Source organism: Mustela putorius, unplaced genomic scaffold, assembly GCF_011764305.1.
Source record: "Mustela putorius furo isolate JIRA1106 unplaced genomic scaffold, ASM1176430v1.1 tig00003834_pilon_pilon_pilon, whole genome shotgun sequence".
Classification (NCBI taxonomy): Eukaryota; Metazoa; Chordata; class Mammalia; order Carnivora; family Mustelidae; genus Mustela; species Mustela putorius.
The window spans coordinates 129,602,850-129,628,535 of NW_025421987.1; the positions used below are offsets into that span (position 1 = coordinate 129,602,850).

At 44.4% G+C, this 25,686-nt stretch overlaps 2 protein-coding genes across 2 annotated transcripts; one reads left to right on the top strand and one right to left on the bottom strand.

Annotated features, from left to right (window-relative positions):
* Positions 1 to 2,599: 2,599 nt before the first annotated feature.
* Positions 2,600 to 11,754, bottom strand: LOC106006544. Its single transcript, XM_045088148.1, is given in 5 exon segments — positions 2,600 to 3,846; positions 3,953 to 5,174; positions 5,177 to 5,428; positions 5,431 to 6,313; positions 11,746 to 11,754. Coding segments are annotated over 5 exon segments (3,465 nt in total). The 3' UTR covers positions 2,600 to 2,747.
* LOC123394339 lies at positions 11,753 to 24,722 on the top strand. Its single transcript, XM_045088149.1, is given in 6 exon segments — positions 11,753 to 11,764; positions 21,126 to 21,716; positions 21,718 to 22,039; positions 22,042 to 22,293; positions 22,296 to 23,586; positions 23,588 to 24,722. Coding segments are annotated over 6 exon segments (3,603 nt in total).
* Positions 24,723 to 25,686: the final 964 nt, after the last annotated feature.

The following is a 25,686-nucleotide window of genomic DNA, read 5'->3' on the forward strand; positions in this document are numbered from 1 at the left end:
CGCCCCGCAAGAACAGGATCCAAAACTAGAGGTCAAAATAGGGAGGCACTAAGTTCTAGCTGACTGGTTCTGGCCAAAGGGAGAGTTGTTAAGGGGGCCACTCATTGTATCTAGGGGTACTTGCTGATTTCCGACCACAGGGGCACAAAAACGGTACCTTCCCGTGGCTTCGGGGGATTTTCTTCTGAACAAAATTCAACTGAGTACATTTTAAAGATCTCATTGGCTTTTATTCAAGAGTTCACCAATAGGGCAGCATCCAGTCTAGCCGACAGAAAGAAAGGAGCTGGAAGCACTATACAAGGGTGGACTTATATAGTAGACTGGTTATTGCAATGTGACTTTCCTTATGTTATATTCTGAGCAGCGAGTTATAAAGACGGACACCATATTCAGCAGGCCAAATTGAGGAGTGTTTATTAAAAAACCCGGGGCTGCGAGAGGGCTCATGTACTCCAAAATCTCACAGCCCCCAATGAGCTCAGGGGTTGTAATGCCGGATGCGTTGTACGCCCACCTTAAAAGACCACCAGAGACGCAAGTCAAAGCCAAACAGCAGGGGTCGTTTACTGCGAGTTCGAATCCGGACACTCGTTGCTGGTGACGCTGAGAGGTCCTTAAAGTGCAGGGTTTTTATAAGCAGGTACAAACAAGTTTTGGGGTGGGGTACAAACAAGTTAAAAAATCATACCTGGTGTTGGTTGATTGGTGTTGGGAGCCCGCACCCGCATTAAGCAAGCATTCGAACAGAAGCAAAAGTAGCTAGTTAGCCGCGCATTGAGCAAGGACTTTTACAGAAGCAGAAGTAGCTGGTTGATAACTCTTTCGGGCGTAAACAAGTTTCGGGTGGGGTGAGGTTTGTCCAGGCCTTTCATCTCCCCCTCTCTCAAGGACCTGAGGAGCCAATCTTGGATCCTCCGTGGGCACGAGTGCAGTCGTTGTCATGTAAGTCTAGGGGCTGGTATTGCTGTCTTAAGACCAGAGTTTGCACTGTCTGGAGGCGTTGATTGACAAAAGTTACCAGGCGGTTTAAAATGTATGGTCCAAAAGTTAACAGGAGGAGTAAGATACAGATGGGTCCCAGCAAGGAAGAGATTAAGGTCGTTATCCAAGGGGACGAGGCAAACCAGGATTGGAATAAGCCCTTTGTTGCCTCTCGCTCCTTTTTCCACTTTGCCAACCCTTCTCTCACCTTAGCCATAGAATCTTTGACTACTCCTGAGTGATCAACATAGAAACAACATTCCTCCTTAAGGGCAGCACAGAGGCCCCCCTGTTGGAGGAATAGGAGATCTAACCCCTGTCTGTTTTGTAGGACTACTTCCACTAACGAGCTGATTGACTCTTGCAACTTTGAGATGGATAATTCTAGCTCCTGTATATCTGCATCTATGGCTTCTCACAGGCCCTGATAGTGGTGTTGTTGTGAGATTAAGGCTGAGGTTCCAGTGGCTACCCGGGCAGTTCCTAGTCCTAGCCCCAGGATGAGTGCAAGAGTCAAGCTTACGGGTTCTCTCTTAACCCTGTGTGGTCCTCCCTCCCAGTATGAAATCACGTCCTCATAGGGGTGGTAGATTAGGCGAGGTACAAGATGCACCAGAACACAATAGTCTTTAGTTCGGTTCAGTGCTGACAGATGGATGCATGGGCTAAGTCCAGAGGCACAGGCCCACCAGGTGTTTTGGGGTGGTATTAGATATTTTTCTGTGTCATTTATGGCTATAGTCTGGTTGCAGATGTGGGAATGTTCTGGTGGGACCTGTCCTATACAAGTCCCTTGTCCGCTTATGGCCGTTATAGTTAGGCGATGGTTGGAGTTAGACCAACGACACACAGAAGGTGAACTGGAGCTATTATAACTTCCAGAAGTGGCCAAGCCCTCATAAAAGGGGGGTTATGTTTCATAACACAACCAGCAGGACTCTGTGGCACTAGGATTAGTATAGTTTAGGACTTGAAAGGCATACTGAACTAGTTGGGTTAGGCGGGTGGGGGTGTCTTTTGGCCTAGGGCCCGTTACTACTACAGGCAGCTTTTCGGGGCTTGGGAGGGTTGGTTGGGCCATGTGTGTGGGTAAGTGGTGTTGGCCTTGGCCTTGGTCTCTGGGGAGGCAAGGCGAGAACTGGATTGGGTCCTATGGCTACCGGAGGCTGAAGGGGGGCAATGAAGAGTCTAATTCCAAATAGAGCTCCGGGATCTTTGGGGCCCAATCTAGTCTTTTCAAAAAGTCTTAGCCCCCAGAATAGCATTCCAGAGCTCCATCTGGTGTCTTTCTGTCCTAGGGGAGTAAAGGAAATGATTACTGGATTACACATTCCTTCGATACCTTTACCAAAATTTTTGGAGCACCGCTTGGTAGTGGGTAGCCTTTTGACTGTTATGAGGTCTTGTTTGTATGGTGGGGTCCACTAAGTGTGCCCTGTGGAGACACAGCTCCATGACGAGCAATAAAAGTTAGAGTCTCCCCCACATTGCCATGCTCTCTTTGGTGGATGGCCAGGACAGACGTAAAAGTGATGTTTGCTTATGAAGGTTTCGTCCCAGATTAGGTGGAGGAGTTTAGCTAAGTCAAAGGTTAGGGAGGGAAACCATGTCCCCCGGGGAGCAATTTTACTGGTAGAGTTTAGAACCTCTCCATTAGCCACATTGTACACTATCCATTAGGTTAAGTGGCATGTGAGCACTGGAGGTCCCGCACCATGGCAGGAATGTAAGCAGCAGGACAGAGAGAGAGAGTTTCATATTAATTATTGAGGAAGCAGGGGGTCAGGTTTTCTGCGCAGGGTTAGTTTTAGAGGATTGTCCTTACTGCGGTCCACTGTCCAACTGATGTCCTGGTCAGGCTCCCCAATGAGATCCGACAGGGGGTTGACTGGTTTGACGTGAGCGTGGTGGACCCAGGCGGCTATGTTGTCTACTTTGATGGCTGTGGGGGTGGCCAGGATGATCTGGTAAGGTCCTTTCCACCTGGGCTGGAGGGTCTCAGGCCAATGTCGCTTGACGAGGACCCAGTCCCCCAGACGAAGTTGGTGGGGTGCAGGCAGTGGCTCTGTCTTATACAAGTCCTTCAGTTTAGGCCAAATCCTTTTGTGGACCTGCTGCAGGGCTTAGAGGGAAAACAAGAGGGAATTATCCCGGTCTGACTCTATGAGATCAGTTTTGAGTTTGGGAATGACAGGAGGAGGCCTGCCATACATGATCTCATAGGGCGTGAGCCCCAGCTTGTATGGGGTGTTGCATACCCGATACAGAGCGTAGGGGAGTAGAGCCACCCAGTTAGCGCCAGTCTCCATGGTCAATTTAGCAAGGGTCCCTTTTAAGGTTCTATTCATTCTCTCTACCTGTCCTGAGCTCTGGGGTCTATATGCACAATGCAATTTCCAATTAACCCCAAGTATGGAAGCCAGTCCCTGACTTACCTTAGAAAGGAAGGCTGGCCCATTATCTGATCCTATTACAACAGGAAAGCCATACCTGGACAGGATGTCCTCAAGTAGTTTCTTTGTTACAACCTGTGCTGTTTCGTGCTTGGTTGGGAAAGCCTCAGTCCAACTTGAAAAGGTATCTATGAACACCAGTAAATACTTATAGCCATATTTTCCAGGCTTTACCTCTGTAAAGTCTATTTCCCAGTAGGCTCCCGGCAGGGTCCCCCTTTCTCGGGATCCGGCTGCAGCAGGATGTGGGTGAGCATTCTGGAAACGGCAGGCTGCACAGCTTGAGGTAATCTTCTCTGTCTTCCTGGTGATATCTTTGATGAGTAGTTTGGATTGCCTTATAAGATCCTGAAGTCTTTTAGAACCCAAGTGGGTCGTGCGATGAATTCGCTCCAAGACTGTCTGCCCCAAGGCCTCGGGGAGGATGATGTTATCCTTGGCATCCCGTCACCAACCATCCTGGATCTGTCATTGGGAGTTTGCACATCCAGGCGATGTCCTCTCCAGAGTACTTGGGGTGAGGTGGCAGTTCTCGGGGCCCTGGGTCAGGCAGCTGTATAGGCAACACTGGAATGGTCCTGTGGGCTATCTGGCGAGCAGTCTGGTCAGCAAGGTTGTTTCCCCAGGAAACCAGATCGTTTGGTTTCTGGTGGCCGGGGCAGTGTACTATGGCCAGTTTCTTGGGGGCTCAGATGGCCGTTAGTCGGGCCAAAATTTCGTCCCTGTTTTTAATGTGTTTCCCCTTGGCGGTGAGTAACCCCCTTTCTCTGTAAATTGCTCCATGGATGTGGGCTGTGGCAAAGGCATATCGACTGTCCATGTACACAGTCATCCGGAGGCCCTGCCCCAACTTTAGGGCCTGAGTCAGGGTGATTAACCCAACTCTTTGTGCTGAGGTGCCCGGAGGCAATGCCTCTGCCCAAATAACCTCTGTTTCAGATGTCACCGCGGCCCCTGCATACCTTTGTCCTTGGTGAACGAAGCTGCTGCCATCAGTGAACCAGACAACTTCGGCATCCATCAGGGGGTAGTCCTGCAGGTCTTCTCGTAGCCCAAAAGTCTGGGCCAATATGTCGGCGCAGTCATGGAGGGGTGCATCCAAGTCCAGGTCAGGTAACAGGGATGCAGGGTTTAGGGCCCGAGGGGAAGTGTAGGTTATTCTTAAGGGGTTCAGTAGCAGTCCTTGGTAATGGACCAAGCGAGCATTACTCATCCATCGGTCTGGAGGTTGTTTAAGGACACCTTCAATAGCATGCGGGATGGTCACATGTAATTCTTGACCCATGGACAGCTTATCGGTGTCCTTTACCATTAGGGCAGTGGCTGCTATCATCTGCAGGCAAGGGGGCCACCCGGCTGCCACGGGGTCTAATTTCTTTGAAAGGTATGCTACGGGCCTAGGCCAGGGGCCTAGACTTTGAGTCAGTACTGCCTTAGCCACCCCATTATGCTCATCCACAAACAGGTGGAACGGTTTAGGAATGTCTGGTATACCCAGAGCTGGGGCAGAGAGGAGGGCCTTTTTTATCTGCTGGAAGGCTCATTGTGCCTCCTCCATCCATTCAAAATCCTGCTGGTTTCTGGAAGCTGCGTACAGAGGCTTGGCCATCTCGGCGAAGCCCGGTATCCATAGTGGGCAGTATCCTGCTGTCCCCAGGAACTCTCTTACCTGGCGTGGTGAGGTAGGTCGGGGGATGCGGAGCACAGTGTCCTTGCAGGCATCAGTGAGCCATCTTGTCCTCCTTTGAGCAAGTACCCTAGGTACACTACTTCAGGCTTACAAATCTGGGCCTTCTTTGCTGAGGCTCGGTATCCTAAGTCACCAAGGGTTCGAAGGAGGTTTTCGGTTCCTCGGAGGCAGGCTTGTTGAGTCTCTGCAGCTATTAAAAGATCATCTACATATTGCAAGAGCGTTATATCGGGATTCTGATTTCTGTACTCACTTAGATCCTCGTGGAGGGCCTCATCAAACAGGGTGGGCGAGTTCTTGTCAACTGCCCATTTATGCCTCTCTCAGGGTCTGTCCATTCGAATGAGAAGAGTTCCTGGCTTGTGGGTGCTAAGGGTATACTGAAAAAAGCATCCTTCAGGTCGAGAATGGTATACCACTTCTTGTTTGGCCTCAGGGCACTGAGGAGCGTGTAAGGGTTGGGGACAGTGGGATGTATGTCCATAACCCATTTGTTAACTTCCCTCAAGTCTTGCACTGGCCGGTAATCCCTGCTGTTGGGCTTACATACTGGCAGCAGGGGAGTGTTCCAAGCAGAGTGACAGGGGAGTAATACCCCAGAGTCCAGGAGGCGATGGATGGGGGGGGTGATACCCAACTTAGCCTCCGCAGATAGGGGGTATTGTTTGACCCGGGCGGGGTCGGCCTCAGGTTTGAGCTCTATAAAGAGGGCCAGTCGGTGTTTTGCCAGCCCTATGCCCCCTGTTTCGGCCCAGGCTTCCGGGAACCGGCGTAGCCAGTTCTCGATATCCTGCTCTCGAGGGAGTGCAGTTTGGTGGAGCAGATGCTCATCTTCCAAACGCACTGTGAGTATTGTTAATGGCAGGTTCCATGAGTCAGTCACTGTGGGACCACCGGGCGACTCGGGTTGGAAATAAATGTGTGCTCCCATTTTAGTGAGTAAGTCTCTTCCTAGTAAGGGGCAGGGGTTGGCAGGAATGACCAAGAAGGAATGGGTTACCTCCCCTGTACCCAAGTTAACTGTCCCTTGGGTGGTCCAGGGGTATCTTCTAGTGCCAGTGGCTCCCTGGACCCGGGAGGATCTCTCCGAAATCTTTCCATACGCTTTGGTTAACACTGAGTGTTGAGCTCCCGTGTCAACCAAGAACTGTATGGGGTTCCCCTCCACTCGGAGGGTTACCCTGGGCTTGGGGAGGGGAACCGAACCCGGTCCCCCCTAGTCCAAATCCTGTGTGGATAGGATGGGAGTGGGTCTTGGCTCCCATGGCTATGGTCTAGCTCGTGAGGGGTCTTTCCTAGGGCAGTCACGTGCCCAATGCCCTTTTTCCCACTTTTCAGGTGTGTATGCCTCAAGATGCTTATCATGATGCCAAGAAACATCTCTTCTAAGGACTCCACAAAACAGTGGCTGTTGCAAGATGGAGTCAGAGTGGTCAACCCTTCCCTGGCCCCCTTTCTTCTTCCACCTCATGTCACCACACTGGAACCTAGTTACAGTTTCAGCTTTCCCAGAAATGGAATCTTAAATCAGTCAATCAGGATTTTCCTGATCAGCATTAATTAGGTAATGTGCCTGATAAAAACCCCTACCATCCCCTATTAAAAAAGTAGCCTTGTAATAACCAACCTACCTTTTTGTCTAGTGTAACATCCTTGTTTTTTGCTCCCTTCCGTCTATAAAATGTATTATCTTGTATAACTCTCTGAAGCTTCTTTCTCCCTGCTAGACTGGGTGCTGCCTGATTAATGATTCACTGAATAAAGCCAGTAAGATATTCAAAACTTGAATTTTGTTCTTTAACAGACTGGTTTTAGAATCCATGTCTGGGAGACTAAAATGTAAGTAAGTCACCAAAACTGTAAGTATGTTAAGTCTCATTTTGATGATGTGGGGCGTAGCATAAGCAACTCCCTATTGGTGTTCTTGTCTTGTCTTTAACAATCACCATTTAAATCAGACTCTCAGCCTAATTGAGAGACATAAACCAAAATTTAAGGCATTAGTGCTACTCCCAGCTACTGTTCTAGACTACTCACAGTTTTTGCTGGATCTCTGTGTGGTAATCATAGGCCACGATGCCAGGTTGACATTCTTTAAACTGGTTATTCTCTTTGTAGCCTCTCCAACATTATCATATTAGGGAGATTATCCCCTTGGTGGTTAGAGGATGCAAGCATGCATTTAAAGCTTTTGCGTGAGCAGAGTGCAAAAGGGGGACTGCGATGATCACTATAGGTAGAATGATTGCCAATGTCTGGAGTACACTTTGGAGTCATCATGGTCCTCAAGACCAAACCAATCAGGGTCAAATAAATCAGAGAAAGGTGTCACTTTCTTTCTTTCCTGCTTTTGTTTTATTTAAATTATTATTTATTTATTTATTCATTTATTTATATTATTAATATATAATGCATTATTAGGCCCAGGGGTACAGGTTCTGTGAATCTCCAGGTTTACACACTTCACAGCAATCACCATAGCACATACCCTCCCCAATGTCCATAACCCCACCACCCTCTCCCTACCCCACTCCTCCCAGCAACCTTCAGTTTCTTTTGTGAGATTAAGCGTCTCTTATGGTTTGTCTCCCTCCCGATCCCATCTTCTTTCATTTATTCTTTTTCTACCTCCCAAACCCCCCACATTGTATCTCCACTTCCTCATATCAGGGAGATCATATGATAGTTGTCTTTCTCCGACTGACTTATTTCACGAAGCATAGTACCCTCTAGTTCCATACGCATCACATCATCGCAAATGGCAAGATTTCATTTCTTTTGATGGCTGCATAGTATCCCGTTGTATATATATATATACACCACATCTTCTTTATCCATTCATCTGTTGATGGACATCTAGGTTCTTTCCACAGTTTAGCTAGTGTGGACTTTGCTGCTATAAACATTCAGGTGCACGTGCCCCTTCAGATCACTACATTTGTACCTTTAGGGTAAATACCCAGTAGTGTGATTCCTGGCTCGTAGGGTAGCTCTATTTTCAACTTTTTGAGGAACCTCCATGCTGTTTTCCAGAGTGGCTGCGCCAACTTGCATTCCCACCAACAGTGTAGGAGGGTTCTTCCCCTTTCTCCGCATCCTCACCAGCATCTGTCATTTCCTGACCTGTTAATTTTAGGCATTCTGACTGGTGTGAGGTGGTATCTCGCTGTGGTTTTGATTGATGCTGAGTGATGTGGAGCACTTTTTCATGTGTCTGTTGGCCACCTGGATGTCTTCTTTGCAGAAATGTCTGTTCATGTCCTCTGCCCATTTCTTGATTGGATTATTTGTTCTTTGGATGCTCCCACCCCCCCCGCCCCTTCAAACCCCTCAGATTGTTTTTCAGAGTCCATAGTCTCTCATGATTCACCTCCCCTTCCAATTTACCCCAACCCCCTTCTCTCTAACTCCCCATGTCCTCCATGCTTTTTGTTATGCTCCACAAATAAGTGAAACCATATGATAATTGACTCTCTCTGCTTGACTTATTTCACTCAGCATAATCTCTTCCAGTCCCGTCCATGTTGCTACAAAAGTTGGGTATTCATCCTTTCTGATGGAGGCATAATACTCCATAGTGTATATGGACCACATCTTCCTTATCCATTCGTCTGTTGAAGGGCATCTTGGTTCTTTCCACAGTTTGGCGACTGTGGACATTGCTGCTATAAACTTGGGGTACAGATGGCCCTTCTTTTCACTACATCTGTATCTTTGGGGTAAATACCCAGGAGTGCAATGGCAGGGTCATAGGGAAGTTCTATTTTTAATTTCTTGAGGAATCTCCACACTGTTCTCCAAAGAGGCTGCACCAACTTGCATTCCCACCAAAAGAGGAAGAGGGTTCCGCTTTCTCCACATCCCCTCCAACACATGTTGTTTCTTGTCTTGCTAATTTTGGCCATTCTAACTGGTATAAGTTGATATCTCAATGTGGTTTTAATTTGAATCTCCCTGATGGCTCCTGATGATAAACATTTTTTCATGTGTCTGATAGCCATTTGTATGTCTTCATTGGAGAAGTGTCTGTTCATATCTTCTGCCCATTTTTTTATATGATTGTCTGTTTTGTGTGTGTTGAGTTTGAGGTGTTCATTATAGATTCTGGATATCAATCTTTTGTCTGTACTGTCATTTGCAAATATCTTCTCCCATTCCGTGGTTGTCTCTTTGTTTTCTTGACTGTTTCCTTTGCTGTGCAGAAGCTTTTGATTTTAATGAAGTCCCAAAAGTTTATTTTCGCTTTTGTTTCCTTTGCCTTTGGAGACATATCTTGAAAGAAGTTGCTGTGGCTGATATCGAAGAGATTACTGCCTATGTTGTCCTCTAGGATTCTGATGGATTCCTGTCTCAGGTTGAGGTCTTTTATCCATTTTGAGTTTATCTTTGTGTACGGTGTAAGAGAATGGTCGAGTTTCATTCTTCTGCATATAGCTGTCCAGTTTTCCCAGCACCACTTCTTGAAGAGACTGTCTTTTTTCCACTGTATGTTTTTTCCTGTTTTGTCGAAGATTAATGACCATAGAGTTGAGGGTCCATATGTGGGCTCTCTACTTTGTTCCACTGGTCTATGTGTCTGTTTTTATGACAGTACCATGGTGTCTTGGTGACCACAGCTTTGTAGTAAAGCTTGAAATCAGGTAATGTGATGCCCCAGTTTTGTTTCTGTTTTTCAACATTTCCTTAGTGATTCAGGGTCTTTTCTGATTCCATACAAATTTTAGGATTATTTGCTCCAGCTCTTTGAAACATACCAGTGGAATTTTGATCGGAATGGCATTAAAAGTATAGATTGCTCTATGCAATATAGACATTTTAACAATGTTTATTCTTTTGATCCAAGAGCATGGAATGGTCTTCCATCTTTTTGTGTTTTCTTCAATTTCTTTCGTGAGTGTTCTGTTGTTCCTCGAGTACAGCTCCTTTACTGCTTTGGTTAGGTTGATTCCCAGGTATCTTATGGTTCTTGGTGCTGTAGTAAATGGAATCGATTCTCTAATTTCCCTTTCTGTATTTTCATTATTAGTGTATAAGAAAGCCACTGATTTCTGTACATTGACTTTGTATCCTGCCACGTTGCTGAATTGCTGTATGAGTTCTAGTAGTTTGGGGGTGGAGTCTTTTGGGTTTTCCATATAAAGAATCATGTCATCTGCGAAGAGAGAGAGTTTGACTTCTTCATTGCCAATTTGAATTGGGTAATAGATCTATTCTTATCAGCATCCTCTTGTATGAGCATTCCCACGCCTTGATTTCTCTCTCCTGCACAGTAAGGTGAAAGACTTTGAAGACTTAGGTAGCTTTAGGAGAGGCAGTTCTCGTAGTGTTTATTTTTAAATCTTATAATGGCTTGCTCGTGTTTATCTTCCCAAGGATGGGGTTCTGGGCACTGCATTTTCATTTATTTATTTAATTACTTATTACTTATTTATTTGTTTATTTATTATTTTGGATGTTTAAACTTTATTTCATTTTTTCAGTGTTCCAAGATTCATTGTTTATGCATCACACCCAGTGCCACTGGCATTTTTCAAAGTTCTGGAACAAACAATCCTAAATTTGTATGGTACCAGAAGAGACCCCAAATTGCTAAGAAAATGTTGAAAAAGAAAAAACAAAACTGGTGGCATCACGTTGCCTGAGTTCAAACCTTTTTACAAAGCTTTGATCATCAAGACAGCATGGTACTGGCATAAAAACAGACACATAGACCAGTGGAACAGAGTAGAGAGACAGATATGGACCTATAACTCTTTGTCAAATAATAATAATCTTTGACAAATAACCTTTGACAAAGCAGGAAAAAATATCCAGTGGAAAAAAGACAGTCTCTTCAATAAATGGTGCTGGGAAAATTGGACATCTATCTACAGAAGAATGAAACTTGACCATTCTTTTACCCCATACACAAAGATAAACTAAAAATGGGTGAAAGGCCTCAACATGAGGCAAGAATCCATCAAAATCCTGGAGAAGAACATAGGCAGTAACATCTTTGACATCAGCCACAGAAACTTCTTTCAAGACATGTCCAAAGGCAAAGGAAACAAAAGCAAAAATGAACTTTTGGACTTCATCAAGATCAAAGCTTCTGCACAGTTAAGGAAACAGTCAACAAAACAAAGAGGTAACCCACAGAAGGAGAGAAGATATTCGCAACTGACACTACAGACAAAGGGCTGATATCCAGGGGAACTGCATATTCAAGATGTTCATACAGTGTGGAAGTTGACAGAGAAAAGTCAGGAATCCAGAGTTTATAATGTTTAGCCAGGGGTAGAGATCCACAAGGCTATTGCTAATGGTGGGCCTAGAGAATTCATGAATAATCTTAAAAATCATTTTTGGAGATAATTGAATTTCTACAGCACTTAAATTATGACTCAGGTAAACAATCTGTCCAAAAATAGTTGTAATTTCTCTTTAGAGATGTCATGTCCTATCTCAGCTAACTGTTTGCAGCAGATAAATGTAATCTTGTATGGATGTTTCTTTGGTAATTGAGCATAGCAGGAGGTGGTCTACATACCACAGAAAAGTTGATTTCCTAGGGAACTGGAAGAGATTTAAATCTTGGTGGAGCCCTTGAGAGAAATAAGAAGGGGCCTCAGTGAATACTTGAGGCATGACCGCTCAGGTATATTGCTGATTATTCTCAATAAAGACAAACAAGTATTGGCTGTTGAGGTCTACAGAAATGCTGAAGAGGATAGAACATAGGTTTACATTGGTGAATCATTTTAAGTCTGGAAGAACTTGTGGCAAAAGGGTGTTAAGGTTTGTGAAATGGGAACTAGAAAAAAAAATTTTTTTTTTTTCTAAATAAGCTCTACACTCGACATGTGGCTTAAACTCATGGCCATAAGATCAAGAGTTGTATGCTCTACCAATTGAGCCAGTTAGGCTCCCTGGGAATAACTGTTGGGTTAATAGCTCTCAAGTCTTCAACAAATATTCACCTCTACCCACAAGGTTTATGGACTGGCAAGATTGGTATGTTACAGGGATTGGCACAGGGAATGATTAGCCCATGGGCAATTAGGTCTTCCACTATTAGTGAAGGTGTCTGTGTGGCTTCAGATTTTAACAGATATGAATATGTTTATGTTTATGTCTATCTGAATTTTTACACATTCTGGATTTTTTATTCTCTCAATGTCAGCATTAGAGGTAGTTCACAGATATTTGGGTATCTTGATTAAATTAGGGATCCTTTGCTGGAAATTCTCCTCCTTATCAAGGAGAGATTGTAAGGAATACTAAAGCCTCAGGTTTAGTTGGCAGGTAATGTCTGTATTAGGGGCAAAGGAGATCTCTACCTTATAGATTGTTGGGAGCTGTACCACATAGCAAAAACAAATGATTTCAGTGAAAGTGAAGGTACCAGTTATTATACTAGTTGAGATAAAGCTATCTCTGAAGAAGATATTTGCAAATGGGCTAGTATCCAAAGTCCAGAAAAAGGGCTAGTATCCAAAGTCCATAAAGAACTTGTCAGACTCAACACCCAAAAAACAAATAATCTAGTCCAGACATAGACAGAAGATATGAGCAGACACTTCTCCAAAGAAGACATACAAATGGCCAACAGGCACATGGAAATGTGTTCAACATCACCTGGCATCAAGGAAATACAAATCAAAACCACAATGAGATGCCATCCCACACTAGTCAGAATGGCTTAAATTAACAACGCAGGAAACAACAGATGTTGGCAAGGGTGTGGATAAAGGGGAACCCTCTCACACTGCTAATGGGGTTGCAAACTAGTATACCCACTCTGGAAAACAGTATGGAGGATCCTGAAGCAGTTAAAAATAGAGTGACCCTATGGCCCAGCAACTGCACTACTAGTTATTTATCCTCCCAAAGAAGACATACGAATGGCTAACAGACACATGAAAAAATATTTATCTTCATTAGCCATCAGGGAAATTCAAATCAAAACCACATTGATTCTTCTTCTTGATCCATTCATCTGTTGATGGACATCTAGGTTCTTTCCATAGTTTGGCTATTGTGGACATTGCTGCTATAAACATTCGGGTGCATGTGTCCCTTTGGATCACTACATTTGAGGGAGACAAACCATAAGTGACTCTTAATCTCACAAAACAAACTGAGGGTTGCCGGGGGGAGGGGGTTTGGGTGAAGGGGGTGGGATTATGGACATTGGGGAGGGTATGTGCTTTGGTGAGTGCTGTGAAGTGTGTAAACCTGGTGATTCACAGACCTGTACCCCTGGGGATAAAAATATATGTTTATAAAAAATAAAAAATTTAAAAAAAAAAAAAAAAAACCACATTGAGACACGAACTTATACCTGTTAGAATGGAAAAAATTGACAAGGCAAGAAACAACAAATGTTGGAGAAGTTGTGGAAAAAGAGGAACCCCCCCTTTTTAAAATTTTTTTAAATTTATTCATATATTTTTAAAAATTTCTTTTCAGTTTACCAGAATTCATTGTTTATGTACCACACCCAGTGTTCTATGCAACACATGCCCTCCATAACACCCACTGCCAGGCTCCCCCAACCTCCCACCCCCTGTCCCTTCAAAACCCTCAGATTGTTTGTCAGAGTCCATAGTCTCTCATGGTTCATCTCCCCCTCCAATTTACCCCAACTCCCTTCTCTCCATCTCCCTATGTCCTCCCTATTATTTCTTATGCTCCACAAATAAGTGAAACCATATGATAATTGACTCTCTCTGCTTGACTTATTTCACTCAGCATAATCTCTTCCAGTCCCATCCATGTTGATACAAAAGTTGTGTATTCATCCTTTCTGATGGAGTATATATGGCACATATATATATATAATCAGATAGCATATATATATATGTTATCATCAGATATATGCTATCTGATATATGCTGATATATGCTATCTGATATATGCTATCTCATCTCATATATATATATATATCAGAGATATATATATATCTCTGATATATGCTATCTCATCTCATATATATATATATATATCTCATCTCATATATATATATATGCTATCATCATATATATATAGCATATATATATAGCATATATATAAATATATATATATATTTTTTCTGATGATAGCATATATAGACCACATCTTCCTTATCCATTTATATATTATATATATAAAATACTAGCCCATTTGCAAATATCTTCTTCAATATATGTATAAAATATATATATTATTTATATATATATAAAATATATATATTTTTTCTGATGATAGCATATGTGGACCACATCTTCCTTATCCATTCATCTGTTGAAGGGTATCTTGGTTCTTTCCAGAGTTTGGCAACTGTGGTCATTGCTGCTATGAACATTGGGGTACAGATGGCCCTTCTTTTCACTATATCTGCATATTTGGGGTAAATACCCAGTAGTGCAATTACACTCTATTTTTAATTTCTTAAGGAATCTTCACACTGTTTTCCAAAGTGGCTGCACCAACTTGCATTCCTACCAACAGTGTAAGAGGGTTCCCCTTTCTCCACATCCTCTCCAACTGATATCTCAGTGTGGTTTTGATTTGAATCTCCCTGATGGCTAGTGATGATGAACATTTCTTCACGTGTCTGTTAGCCATTTGTATGTCTTCATTGGAGAAGTGTCTGTTCATATCTTCTGCCCATTTTTTTGACATGATTATCTGTTTTGTGTGTGTTGAGTTTGAGGAGTTATTTATAGATCTTAGATATCAGCCTTTTGTCTGTACTCTCATTTGCGAGTATCTTCTCCCATTCCGTGGGTTGCAAGAGGAATCGTTTTATACTGTTGAATGTTACACTGTTGCACTGGGAATGTAAATTGGTGTAGTCATTTTAGAGAATAGTGTGGAGGGTCTGCAAAAAGTTAAAAATAGAGCTACCCTATGACCGAGCAATTGCACTACTGGGTCTTTACCCCAAAGATACAAATGTAGTGAAAAGAAGGGTCATATGCACCCCAATGTTCATAGCAGGAATGTCCACAATAGCCAAACTGTGGAAAGAGCCAAGATGCCCTTCAACAGATGAATGGGTAAAGAAGATATGGTTCATGGGGCACCTGGGCAGCTCAGTGGGTTAAAGCTTCTGCCATCAGCTCAGATCATGATCCCAGGGTCCTGGGATCAAGTCCTGCATTGGGCTCTCTGCTAAGCAGGGAGCCTGCTTCCCTCTCTCTCTCTCTGCCTGCCTCTCTGCCTACTTGTGATCTCTCTGTCAAATAAATAAATAAAACCTTTAAAAAAAAATTTTTTAAAAAGAAGATATGGTTCGTATACACAATGGAATATTACTCAGCCATCAGAAAGGATGAATACCCACACTTTGCATCAACATGGATGGGACTGGAGGAGGTTATGCTAAGTCAAATAAGTCAAATATAGAAAGTCAATCATCATATGGTTTCATTTATTTGTGGAACATAAGGAATAGAATGTAGGACATTAGAAGAAGGGAAAAATGATGGGGGAGATATCAGAGTGGGAGATTAACCATGAGAGACTATGGACTCCAGGAAGTAAACTGAGAGTTTTAGAAAGGAGGTGGGTGAGCTTGGTGATGGATATTAAGGAGGGCACAGATTGTATGGAACACTGATTGTTACACTGAATCATGGAACACTACATCAAAAACTAATGATGTATGGTGACTAACATAACAATAAAAAAAGGGATGAATTTGATACAGAAAAAAAAAAAGCAAAGGATAAAAACACAGTGGTCCTGAAGGGGCATCTACACCTCAATATTTGTAGCAGTAGTGTCCTCCACATAGTCAAAGTATGGAAAGAGTCCAGATGCCCATCAACAGATGAATTGATAAAGGAGGTGTGTATATATCTACAATGGAATACTACTCAGCCATCAAAAATTTTGGGTGGGTTAGGCCTCTGCCTTTGACTCAGGTCATGATCTCAGAGTCCTGGGATTGAGCCCCACATCAGGCTCTCTGATCAGCGGGGAGCATGTTTCCCCATCTTTCTCTGTCTGCCTCTGTGCCTACTTGCGATCTATCTCTATCAAATAAATAAATAAAATCTTTTAAAAAATTAAAAAAATAAAAAATAGAAAAAAGAAATCTTATGATTTGCGATGACGTGGTTGGAACTAGAAGATATTATGCTAAGCAAAATAAGTCAATCACAGAAAGACAAATACCATATGATTTCACTCATATGCAGAATTTAAGAAACAAAACAGAAGATCATAGGGGAAAGGAGGAAAAAATAAAATAAGAAAAAATCAGAGAGGGGCGCCTGGGTGGTTCAGTGGGTTAAATAAAGCCTCTGCCTTTGGCTTGGGTCATGATCCCAGGGTCCTGGGATCGAGCCCTGCATTGGGCTCTCTGCTCAGTGGGGAGCCTGCTTCCTCCTCTCTCTCTGCCTGCCTCTCTGCCTCTTTGTGGTTTCTGTCTGTCAAATAAATAAATAAATCTTTTTAAAAAATCAGAGAAGGAGACAAACCATAAAAGACTCTTAACTATAGGAAACAAATTGAGGGTTGCTGAAGGGGAGGTGGGTGGGTGGATGGTAACTGGGTGATGGGCATTGGGGAGGGACTTGATGAATGAGCACTGGGTGTTACTTGCAACTGATGAATCATTGAACTCTACCTCTGAAATTAATGCTACACAGCATGTTAATTAATTGAGTTTAAATAAAAAATTTTAAAAATCTCAAAAAAGAAAAAAAAACTCTACCTAAATTTAATTAGACACCCCACTATGGAGATTTCTTTTCCTCAGAAGGATTTCTTGCCCTATGAAAGTTAGGGCTTCAAGTAGAATGTAGCTCTCATATCTACCAGAATTTGGCAAGGTTTTCTGTTGATTTTTATTTTAGTTTCCCCTTGGCTGTTTATGAAAATAACTAGCAGAAGTTTATTGGAGAATCCCTAAGAGAATCCCTTAGAATCCCCCAGATTCTGATAATCCCTCAGTCCTGTCACCCTTGGGTGAGGTCCATATAGGTGCCCTTCTTTGAGAACAGATATGGGAGCATTTGAGTTGGTTTTGAAGGATTTTCACATAAACTTTGGGGACGATTTTTTTCCCGTGTCCCAATTGATCATGAATGAGACACCAATGTCTGGGTGTTTTGATTAAGGGACCCTAAAAGAAGACAATGAGTGTGGCCCAGGAACTGGGTTAGGTTTCTGGCCTTAAAGCTATTATAACTGTAAGGGCACTAACTTGGCAGACTTTTGTTTACAGCTTCTTCCAAGATCCTTTCAAAGTGCTCAGCTATGGTCACAAGTTCAGTCAGACCTGTGACTTCCCATCCTATTTTCTGCCTTGTAACCAATCCACTAATCTCAGGAAGTAATCCATTTACCAGAAAAAGGCAGGTAGAGCAGGTTGGGTAGCATCATCTATTACACAGAAACCAGAATGCTATAGGAAGCTTCAGGCCAGCTTCAAAGTCTGCCACATATTCAGCTTTCTTTTGCTTGCAGGTTTGAGTAATAGAACATTCAATGTAGACAGGGAAGATTCTAAGAATAGCTTTTAAATTATCTGCTTCTATTTTGCAAGCTTTTTCTGGTCCATAATTACATTGTAGATTGAGAACTTTGAGTATCATTTTTGAGGTAATGACGTTCTGCTTCTTGCCTCCATTTTTGGGCTTCAGTATGTGCACAAGCTGGGCCCAGGATCATAGACCCTAATGAGGACTCTAAATTCTTCAGAAAAGTTTTGGAGATCCTGCCTGTGTTTAGGAAATTCATTATGACCTTTAGTTCAGTCTTTGGCCAAGGAGGGGAGATACCTGAAAAGGTGATCTTATTTTAAAAGACAGTGTTTAGTAGTCTCTTCAAAGTGGAATAGCACTAATCTATTCAGATAGATTGTGAGTGCTCAGGTGCAAGGCACCTCAGTTTTATAGTTTTTGATTTTAGGTACATCTTGTACCTTTAACTTTTCATTAGTCTTTTGTAGTGAAGGTATTTTTGCATCTTGAAGCTGTTTGGAGGCTTCTACATGCCAATTAAAATAGATACTCCGTCAATTCCATTTACAATTGCACCCAAAACCACAAGATACCTAGGAATAAACCTAACCAAAGAGGCAAAGAATCTATACTCAGAAAACTATAAAGTACTCATGAAAGAAATTGAGGAAGACACAAAGAAATGGGAAATTGTTCCATGCTCCTGGACTGGAAGAACAAATATTGTGAAAATGTCTATGCTACCTAAAGCAATCTACACATTTAATGCAATCCCTATCAAAATACCAACCATTTTTTTCAAAGAAATGGAACAAATCATCCTAAAATTTATATGGAACCAGAAAAAGACCTCGAATAGCCAGAGGAATATTGAAAAAGAAAGCCAAAGGTGGTGGCATCACGATTCCAGACTTCAAGCTCTATTACGAAGCTGTCATCATCAAGACAGTATGGTACTGGCACAAAAACAGACACATAGATCAATGGAACAGAAGAGAGAGCCCAGAAATAGACTCTCAACTCTATGGTCAACTAATCTTCGACAAAGCAGGAAAGAATGTCCGATGGGAAAAAGACAGTCCTTTCAACAAATGGTGTTGGGAAAATTGGACAGCCACATGCAGAAAAATGAAACTGGGCCATTTCCTTACACCACTCACAAAAATAGACTAAAAAATGGATGAAGGACACCAATGTGAGACAGGAATCCATCAGAATCCTTGAAGAGAACACAGGCAGCAACCTCTTTGACCTCAGCCACCGCAAAACTTCGTCCTAGGAACATCGCCAAAGGCAAGGGAAGCAAGAGCAAAAATGAGCTATTGGGACTTCATCAAGATCAAAAGCTTTTGCACAGCAAGGGAAACAGTTAACAAAACCAAAAGGCAACTGACAGAAAGGGAGAAGATATTTGCAAACGACATATCAGATAAAGGGCTCCTATCCAAAATCTTTAAGAACTTAGCAAACTCAACACCCAAAGAACAAATATTCCAATCAAGAAATGGGCAGAGGACATGAACAGACATTTCTGCAAAGAAGACATCCAGGTGGCCAACAGACACATGAAAAAGTGCTCCACATCACTCAGCATCAATCAAAACCACAGCGAGATACCACCTCACACCAGTCAGAATGCCTAAAATTAACAGGTCAGGAAATGACAGATGCTGGTGAGGATGCGGAGAAAGGGGAAGAACCCTCCTACACTGTTGGTGGGAATGCAAGTTGGCGCAGCCACTCTGGAAAACAGCATGGAGGTTCCTCAAAAAGTTGAAAATAGAGCTACCCTACGAGCCAGGAATCACACTACTGGGTATTTACCCTAAAGGTACAAATGTAGTGATCTGAAGGGGCACGTGCACCTGAATGTTTATAGCAGCAAAGTCCACACTAGCTAAACTGTGGAAAGAACCTAGATGTCCATCAACAGATGAATGGATAAAGAAGATGTGGTGTATATATATATATATATATACAACGGGATACTATGCAGCCATCAAAAGAAATGAAATCTTGCCATTTGCGATGATGTGATGCGTATGGAACTAGAGGGTACTATGCTTCGTGAAATAAGTCAGTCGGAGAAAGACAACTATCATATGATCTCCCTGATATGAGGAAGTGGAGATACAATGTGGGGGGTTTGGGAGGTAGAAAAAGAATAAATGAAAGAAGATGGGATCGGGAGGGAGACAAACCATAAGAGACGCTTAATCTCACAAAAGAAACTGAAGGTTGCTGGGAGGAGTGGGGTAGGGAGAGGGTGGTGGGGTTATGGACATTGGGGAGGGTATGTGCTATGGTGATTGCTGTGAAGTGTGTAAACCTGGAGATTCACAGAACCTGTACCCCTGGGCCTAATAATGCATTATATATTAATAATATAAATAAATGAATAAATAAATAAATAATTTAAATAAAACAAAAGCAGGAAAGAAAGAAAGTGACACCTTTCTCTGATTTATTTGACCCTGATTGGTTTGGTCTTGAGGACCATGATGACTCCAAAGTGTACTCCAGACATTGGCAATCATTCTACCTATAGTGATCATCGCAGTCCCCCTTTTGCACTCTGCTCACGCAAAAGCTTTAAATGCATGCTTGCATCCTCTAACCACCAAGGGGATAATCTCCCTAATATGATAATGTTGGAGAGGCTACAAAGAGAATAACCAGTTTAAAGAATGTCAACCTGGCATCGTGGCCTATGATTACCACACAGAGATCCAGCAAAAACTGTGAGTAGTCTAGAACAGTAGCTGGGAGTAGCACTAATGCCTTAAATTTTGGTTTATGTCTCTCAATTAGGCTGAGAGTCTGATTTAAATGGTGATTGTTAAAGACAAGACAAGAACACCAATAGGGAGTTGCTTATGCTACGCCCCACATCATCAAAATGAGACTTAACATACTTACAGTTTTGGTGACTTACTTACATTTTAGTCTCCCAGACATGGATTCTAAAACCAGTCTGTTAAAGAACAAAATTCAAGTTTTGAATATCTTACTGGCTTTATTCAGTGAATCATTAATCAGGCAGCACCCAGTCTAGCAGGGAGAAAGAAGCTTCAGAGAGTTATACAAGATAATACATTTTATAGACGGAAGGGAGCAAAAACAAGGATGTTACACTAGACAAAAAGGTAGGTTGGTTATTACAAGGCTACTTTTTTAATAGGGGATGGTAGGGGTTTTTATCAGGCACATTACCTAATTAATGCTGATCAGGAAAATCCTGATTGACTGATTTAAGATTCCATTTCTGGGAAAGCTGAAACTGTAACTAGGTTCCAGTGTGGTGACATGAGGTGGAAGAAGAAAGGGGGCCAGGGAAGGGTTGACCACTCTGACTCCATCTTGCAACAGCCACTGTTTTGTGGAGTCCTTAGAAGAGATGTTTCTTGGCATCATGATAAGCATCTTGAGGCATACACACCTGAAAAGTGGGAAAAAGGGCATTGGGCACGTGACTGCCCTAGGAAAGACCCCTCACGAGCTAGACCATAGCCATGGGAGCCAAGACCCACTCCCATCCTATCCACACAGGATTTGGACTAGGGGGGACCGGGTTCGGTTCCCCTCCCCAAGCCCAGGGTAACCCTCCGAGTGGAGGGGAACCCCATACAGTTCTTGGTTGACACGGGAGCTCAACACTCAGTGTTAACCAAAGCGTATGGAAAGATTTCGGAGAGATCCTCCCGGGTCCAGGGAGCCACTGGCACTAGAAGATACCCCTGGACCACCCAAGGGACAGTTAACTTGGGTACAGGGGAGGTAACCCATTCCTTCTTGGTCATTCCTGCCAACCCCTGCCCCTTACTAGGAAGAGACTTACTCACTAAAATGGGAGCACACATTTACTTCCAACCCGAGTCGCCCGGTGGTCCCACAGTGACTGACTCATGGAACCTGCCATTAACAATACTCACAGTGCGTTTGGAAGATGAGCATCTGCTCCACCAAACTGCACTCCCTCGAGAGCAGGATATCGAGAACTGGCTACGCCGGTTCCCGGAAGCCTGGGCCGAAACAGGGGGCATAGGGCTGGCAAAACACCGACTGGCCCTCTTTATAGAGCTCAAACCTGAGGCCGACCCCGTCCGGGTCAAACAATACCCCCTATCTGCGGAGGCTAAGTTGGGTATCACCCCCCCCCATCCATCGCCTCCTGGACTCTGGGGTATTACTCCCCTGTCACTCTGCTTGGAACACTCCCCTGCTGCCAGTATGTAAGCCCAACAGCAGGGATTACCGGCCAGTGCAAGACTTGAGGGAAGTTAACAAATGGGTTATGGACATACATCCCACTGTCCCCAACCCTTACACGCTCCTCAGTGCCCTGAGGCCAAACAAGAAGTGGTATACCATTCTCGACCTGAAGGATGCTTTTTTCAGTATACCCTTAGCACCCACAAGCCAGGAACTCTTCTCATTCGAATGGACAGACCCTGAGAGAGGCATAAATGGGCAGTTGACAAGAACTCGCCCACCCTGTTTGATGAGGCCCTCCACGAGGATCTAAGTGAGTACAGAAATCAGAATCCCGATATAACGCTCTTGCAATATGTAGATGATCTTTTAATAGCTGCAGAGACTCAACAAGCCTGCCTCCGAGGAACCGAAAACCTCCTTCGAACCCTTGGTGACTTAGGATACCGAGCCTCAGCAAAGAAGGCCCAGATTTGTAAGCCTGAAGTAGTGTACCTAGGGTACTTGCTCAAAGGAGGACAAGATGGCTCACTGATGCCTGCAAGGACACTGTGCTCCGCATCCCCCGACCTACCTCACCACGCCAGGTAAGAGAGTTCCTGGGGACAGCAGGATACTGCCCACTATGGATACCGGGCTTCGCCGAGATGGCCAAGCCTCTGTACGCAGCTTCCAGAAACCAGCAGGATTTTGAATGGATGGAGGAGGCACAATGAGCCTTCCAGCAGATAAAAAAGGCCCTCCTCTCTGCCCCAGCTCTGGGTATACCAGACATTCCTAAACCGTTCCACCTGTTTGTGGATGAGCATAATGGGGTGGCTAAGGCAGTACTGACTCAAAGTCTAGGCCCCTGGCCTAGGCCCGTAGCATACCTTTCAAAGAAATTAGACCCCGTGGCAGCCGGGTGGCCCCCTTGCCTGCAGATGATAGCAGCCACTGCCCTAATGGTAAAGGACACCGATAAGCTGTCCATGGGTCAAGAATTACATGTGACCATCCCGCATGCTATTGAAGGTGTCCTTAAACAACCTCCAGACCGATGGATGAGTAATGCTCGCTTGGTCCATTACCAAGGACTGCTACTGAACCCCTTAAGAATAACCTACACTTCCCCTCGGGCCCTAAACCCTGCATCCCTGTTACCTGACCTGGACTTGGATGCACCCCTCCATGACTGCGCCGACATATTGGCCCAGACTTTTGGGCTACGAGAAGACCTGCAGGACTACCCCCTGATGGATGCCGAAGTTGTCTGGTTCACTGATGGCAGCAGCTTCGTTCACCAAGGACAAAGGTATGCAGGGGCCGCGGTGACATCTGAAACAGAGGTTATTTGGGCAGAGGCATTGCCTCCGGGCACCTCAGCACAAAGAGTTGGGTTAATCACCCTGACTCAGGCCCTAAAGTTGGGGCAGGGCCTCCGGATGACTGTGTACATGGACAGTCGATATGCCTTTGCCACAGCCCACATCCATGGAGCAATTTACAGAGAAAGGGGGTTACTCACCGCCAAGGGGAAACACATTAAAAACAGGGACGAAATTTTGGCCCGACTAACGGCCATCTGAGCCCCCAAGAAACTGGCCATAGTACACTGCCCCGGCCACCAGAAACCAAACGATCTGGTTTCCTGGGGAAACAACCTTGCTGACCAGACTGCTCGCCAGATAGCCCACAGGACCATTCCAGTGTTGCCTATACAGCTGCCTGACCCAGGGCCCCGAGAACTGCCACCTCACCCCAAGTACTCTGGAGAGGACATCGCCTGGATGTGCAAACTCCCAATGACAGATCCAGGATGGTTGGTGACGGGATGCCAAGGATAACATCATCCTCCCCGAGGCCTTGGGGCAGACAGTCTTGGAGCGAATTCATCGCACGACCCACTTGGGTTCTAAAAGACTTCAGGATCTTATAAGGCAATCCAAACTACTCATCAAAGATATCACCAGGAAGACAGAGAAGATTACCTCAAGCTGTGCAGCCTGCCGTTTCCAGAATGCTCACCCACATCCTGCTGCAGCCGGATCCCGAGAAAGGGGGACCCTGCCGGGAGCCTACTGGGAAATAGACTTTACAGAGGTAAAGCCTGGAAAATATGGCTATAAGTATTTACTGGTGTTCATAGATACCTTTTCAAGTTGGACTGAGGCTTTCCCAACCAAGCACGAAACAGCACAGGTTGTAACAAAGAAACTACTTGAGGACATCCTGTCCAGGTATGGCTTTCCTGTTGTAATAGGATCAGATAATGGGCCAGCCTTCCTTTCTAAGGTAAGTCAGGGACTGGCTTCCATACTTGGGGTTAATTGGAAATTGCATTGTGCATATAGACCCCAGAGCTCAGGACAGGTAGAGAGAATGAATAGAACCTTAAAAGGGACCCTTGCTAAATTGACCATGGAGACTGGCGCTAACTGGGTGGCTCTACTCCCCTACGCTCTGTATCGGGTATGCAACACCCCATACAAGCTGGGGCTCACGCCCTATGAGATCATGTATGGCAGGCCTCCTCCTGTCATTCCCAAACTCAAAACTGATCTCATAGAGTCAGACCGGGATAATTCCCTCTTGTTTTCCCTCTAAGCCCTGCAGCAGGTCCACAAAAGGATTTGGCCTAAACTGAAGGACTTGTATAAGACAGAGCCACTGCCTGCACCCCACCAACTTCGTCTGGGGGACTGGGTCCTCGTCAAGCGACATTGGCCTGAGACCCTCCAGCCCAGGTGGAAAGGACCTTACCAGATCATCCTGGCCACCCCCACAGCCATCAAAGTAGACAACATAGCCGCCTGGGTCCACCACGCTCACGTCAAACCAGTCAACCCCCTGTCGGATCTCATTGGGGAGCCTGACCAGGACATCAGTTGGACAGTGGACCGCAGTAAGGACAATCCTCTAAAACTAACCCTGCGCAGAAAACCTGACCCCCTGCTTCCTCAATAATTAATATGAAAAACTCTCTCTCTCTGTCCTGCTGCTTACATTCCTGCCATGGTGCGGGACCTCCAGTGCTCACATGCCACTTAACCTAATGGATAGTGTACAATGTGGCTAATGGAGAGGTTCTAAACTCTACCAGTAAAATTGCTCCCCGGGGGACATGGTTTCCCTCCCTAACCTTTGACTTAGCTAAACTCCTCCACCTAATCTGGGACGAAACCTTCATAAGCAAACATCACTTTTACGTCTGTCCTGGCCATCCACCAAAGAGAGCATGGCAATGTGGGGGAGACTCTAACTTTTATTGCTCGTCATGGAGCTGTGTCTCCACAGGGCACACTTAGTGGACCCCACCATACAAACAAGACCTCATAACAGTCAAAAGGCTACCCACTACCAAGCGGTGCTCCAAAAATTTTGGTAAAGGTATCGAAGGAATGTGTAATCCAGTAATCATTTCCTTTACTCCCCTAGGACAGAAAGACACCAGATGGAGCTCTGGAATGCTATTCTGGGGGCTAAGACTTTTTGAAAAGACTAGATTGGGCCCCAAAGATCCCGGAGCTCTATTTGGAATTAGACTCTTCATTGCCCCCCTTCAGCCTCCGGTAGCCATAGGACCCAATCCAGTTCTCGCCTTGCCTCCCCAGAGACCAAGGCCAAGGCCAACACCACTTACCCACACACATGGCCCAACCAACCCTCCCAAGCCCCGAAAAGCTGCCTGTAGTAGTAACGGGCCCTAGGCCAAAAGACACCCCCACCCGCCTAACCCAACTAGTTCAGTATGCCTTTCAAGTCCTAAACTATACTAATCCTAGTGCCACAGAGTCCTGCTGGTTGTGTTATGAAACATAACCCCCCTTTTATGAGGGCTTGGCCACTTCTGGAAGTTATAATAGCTCCAGTTCACCTTCTGTGTGTCGTTGGTCTAACTCCAACCATCGCCTAACTATAACGGCCATAA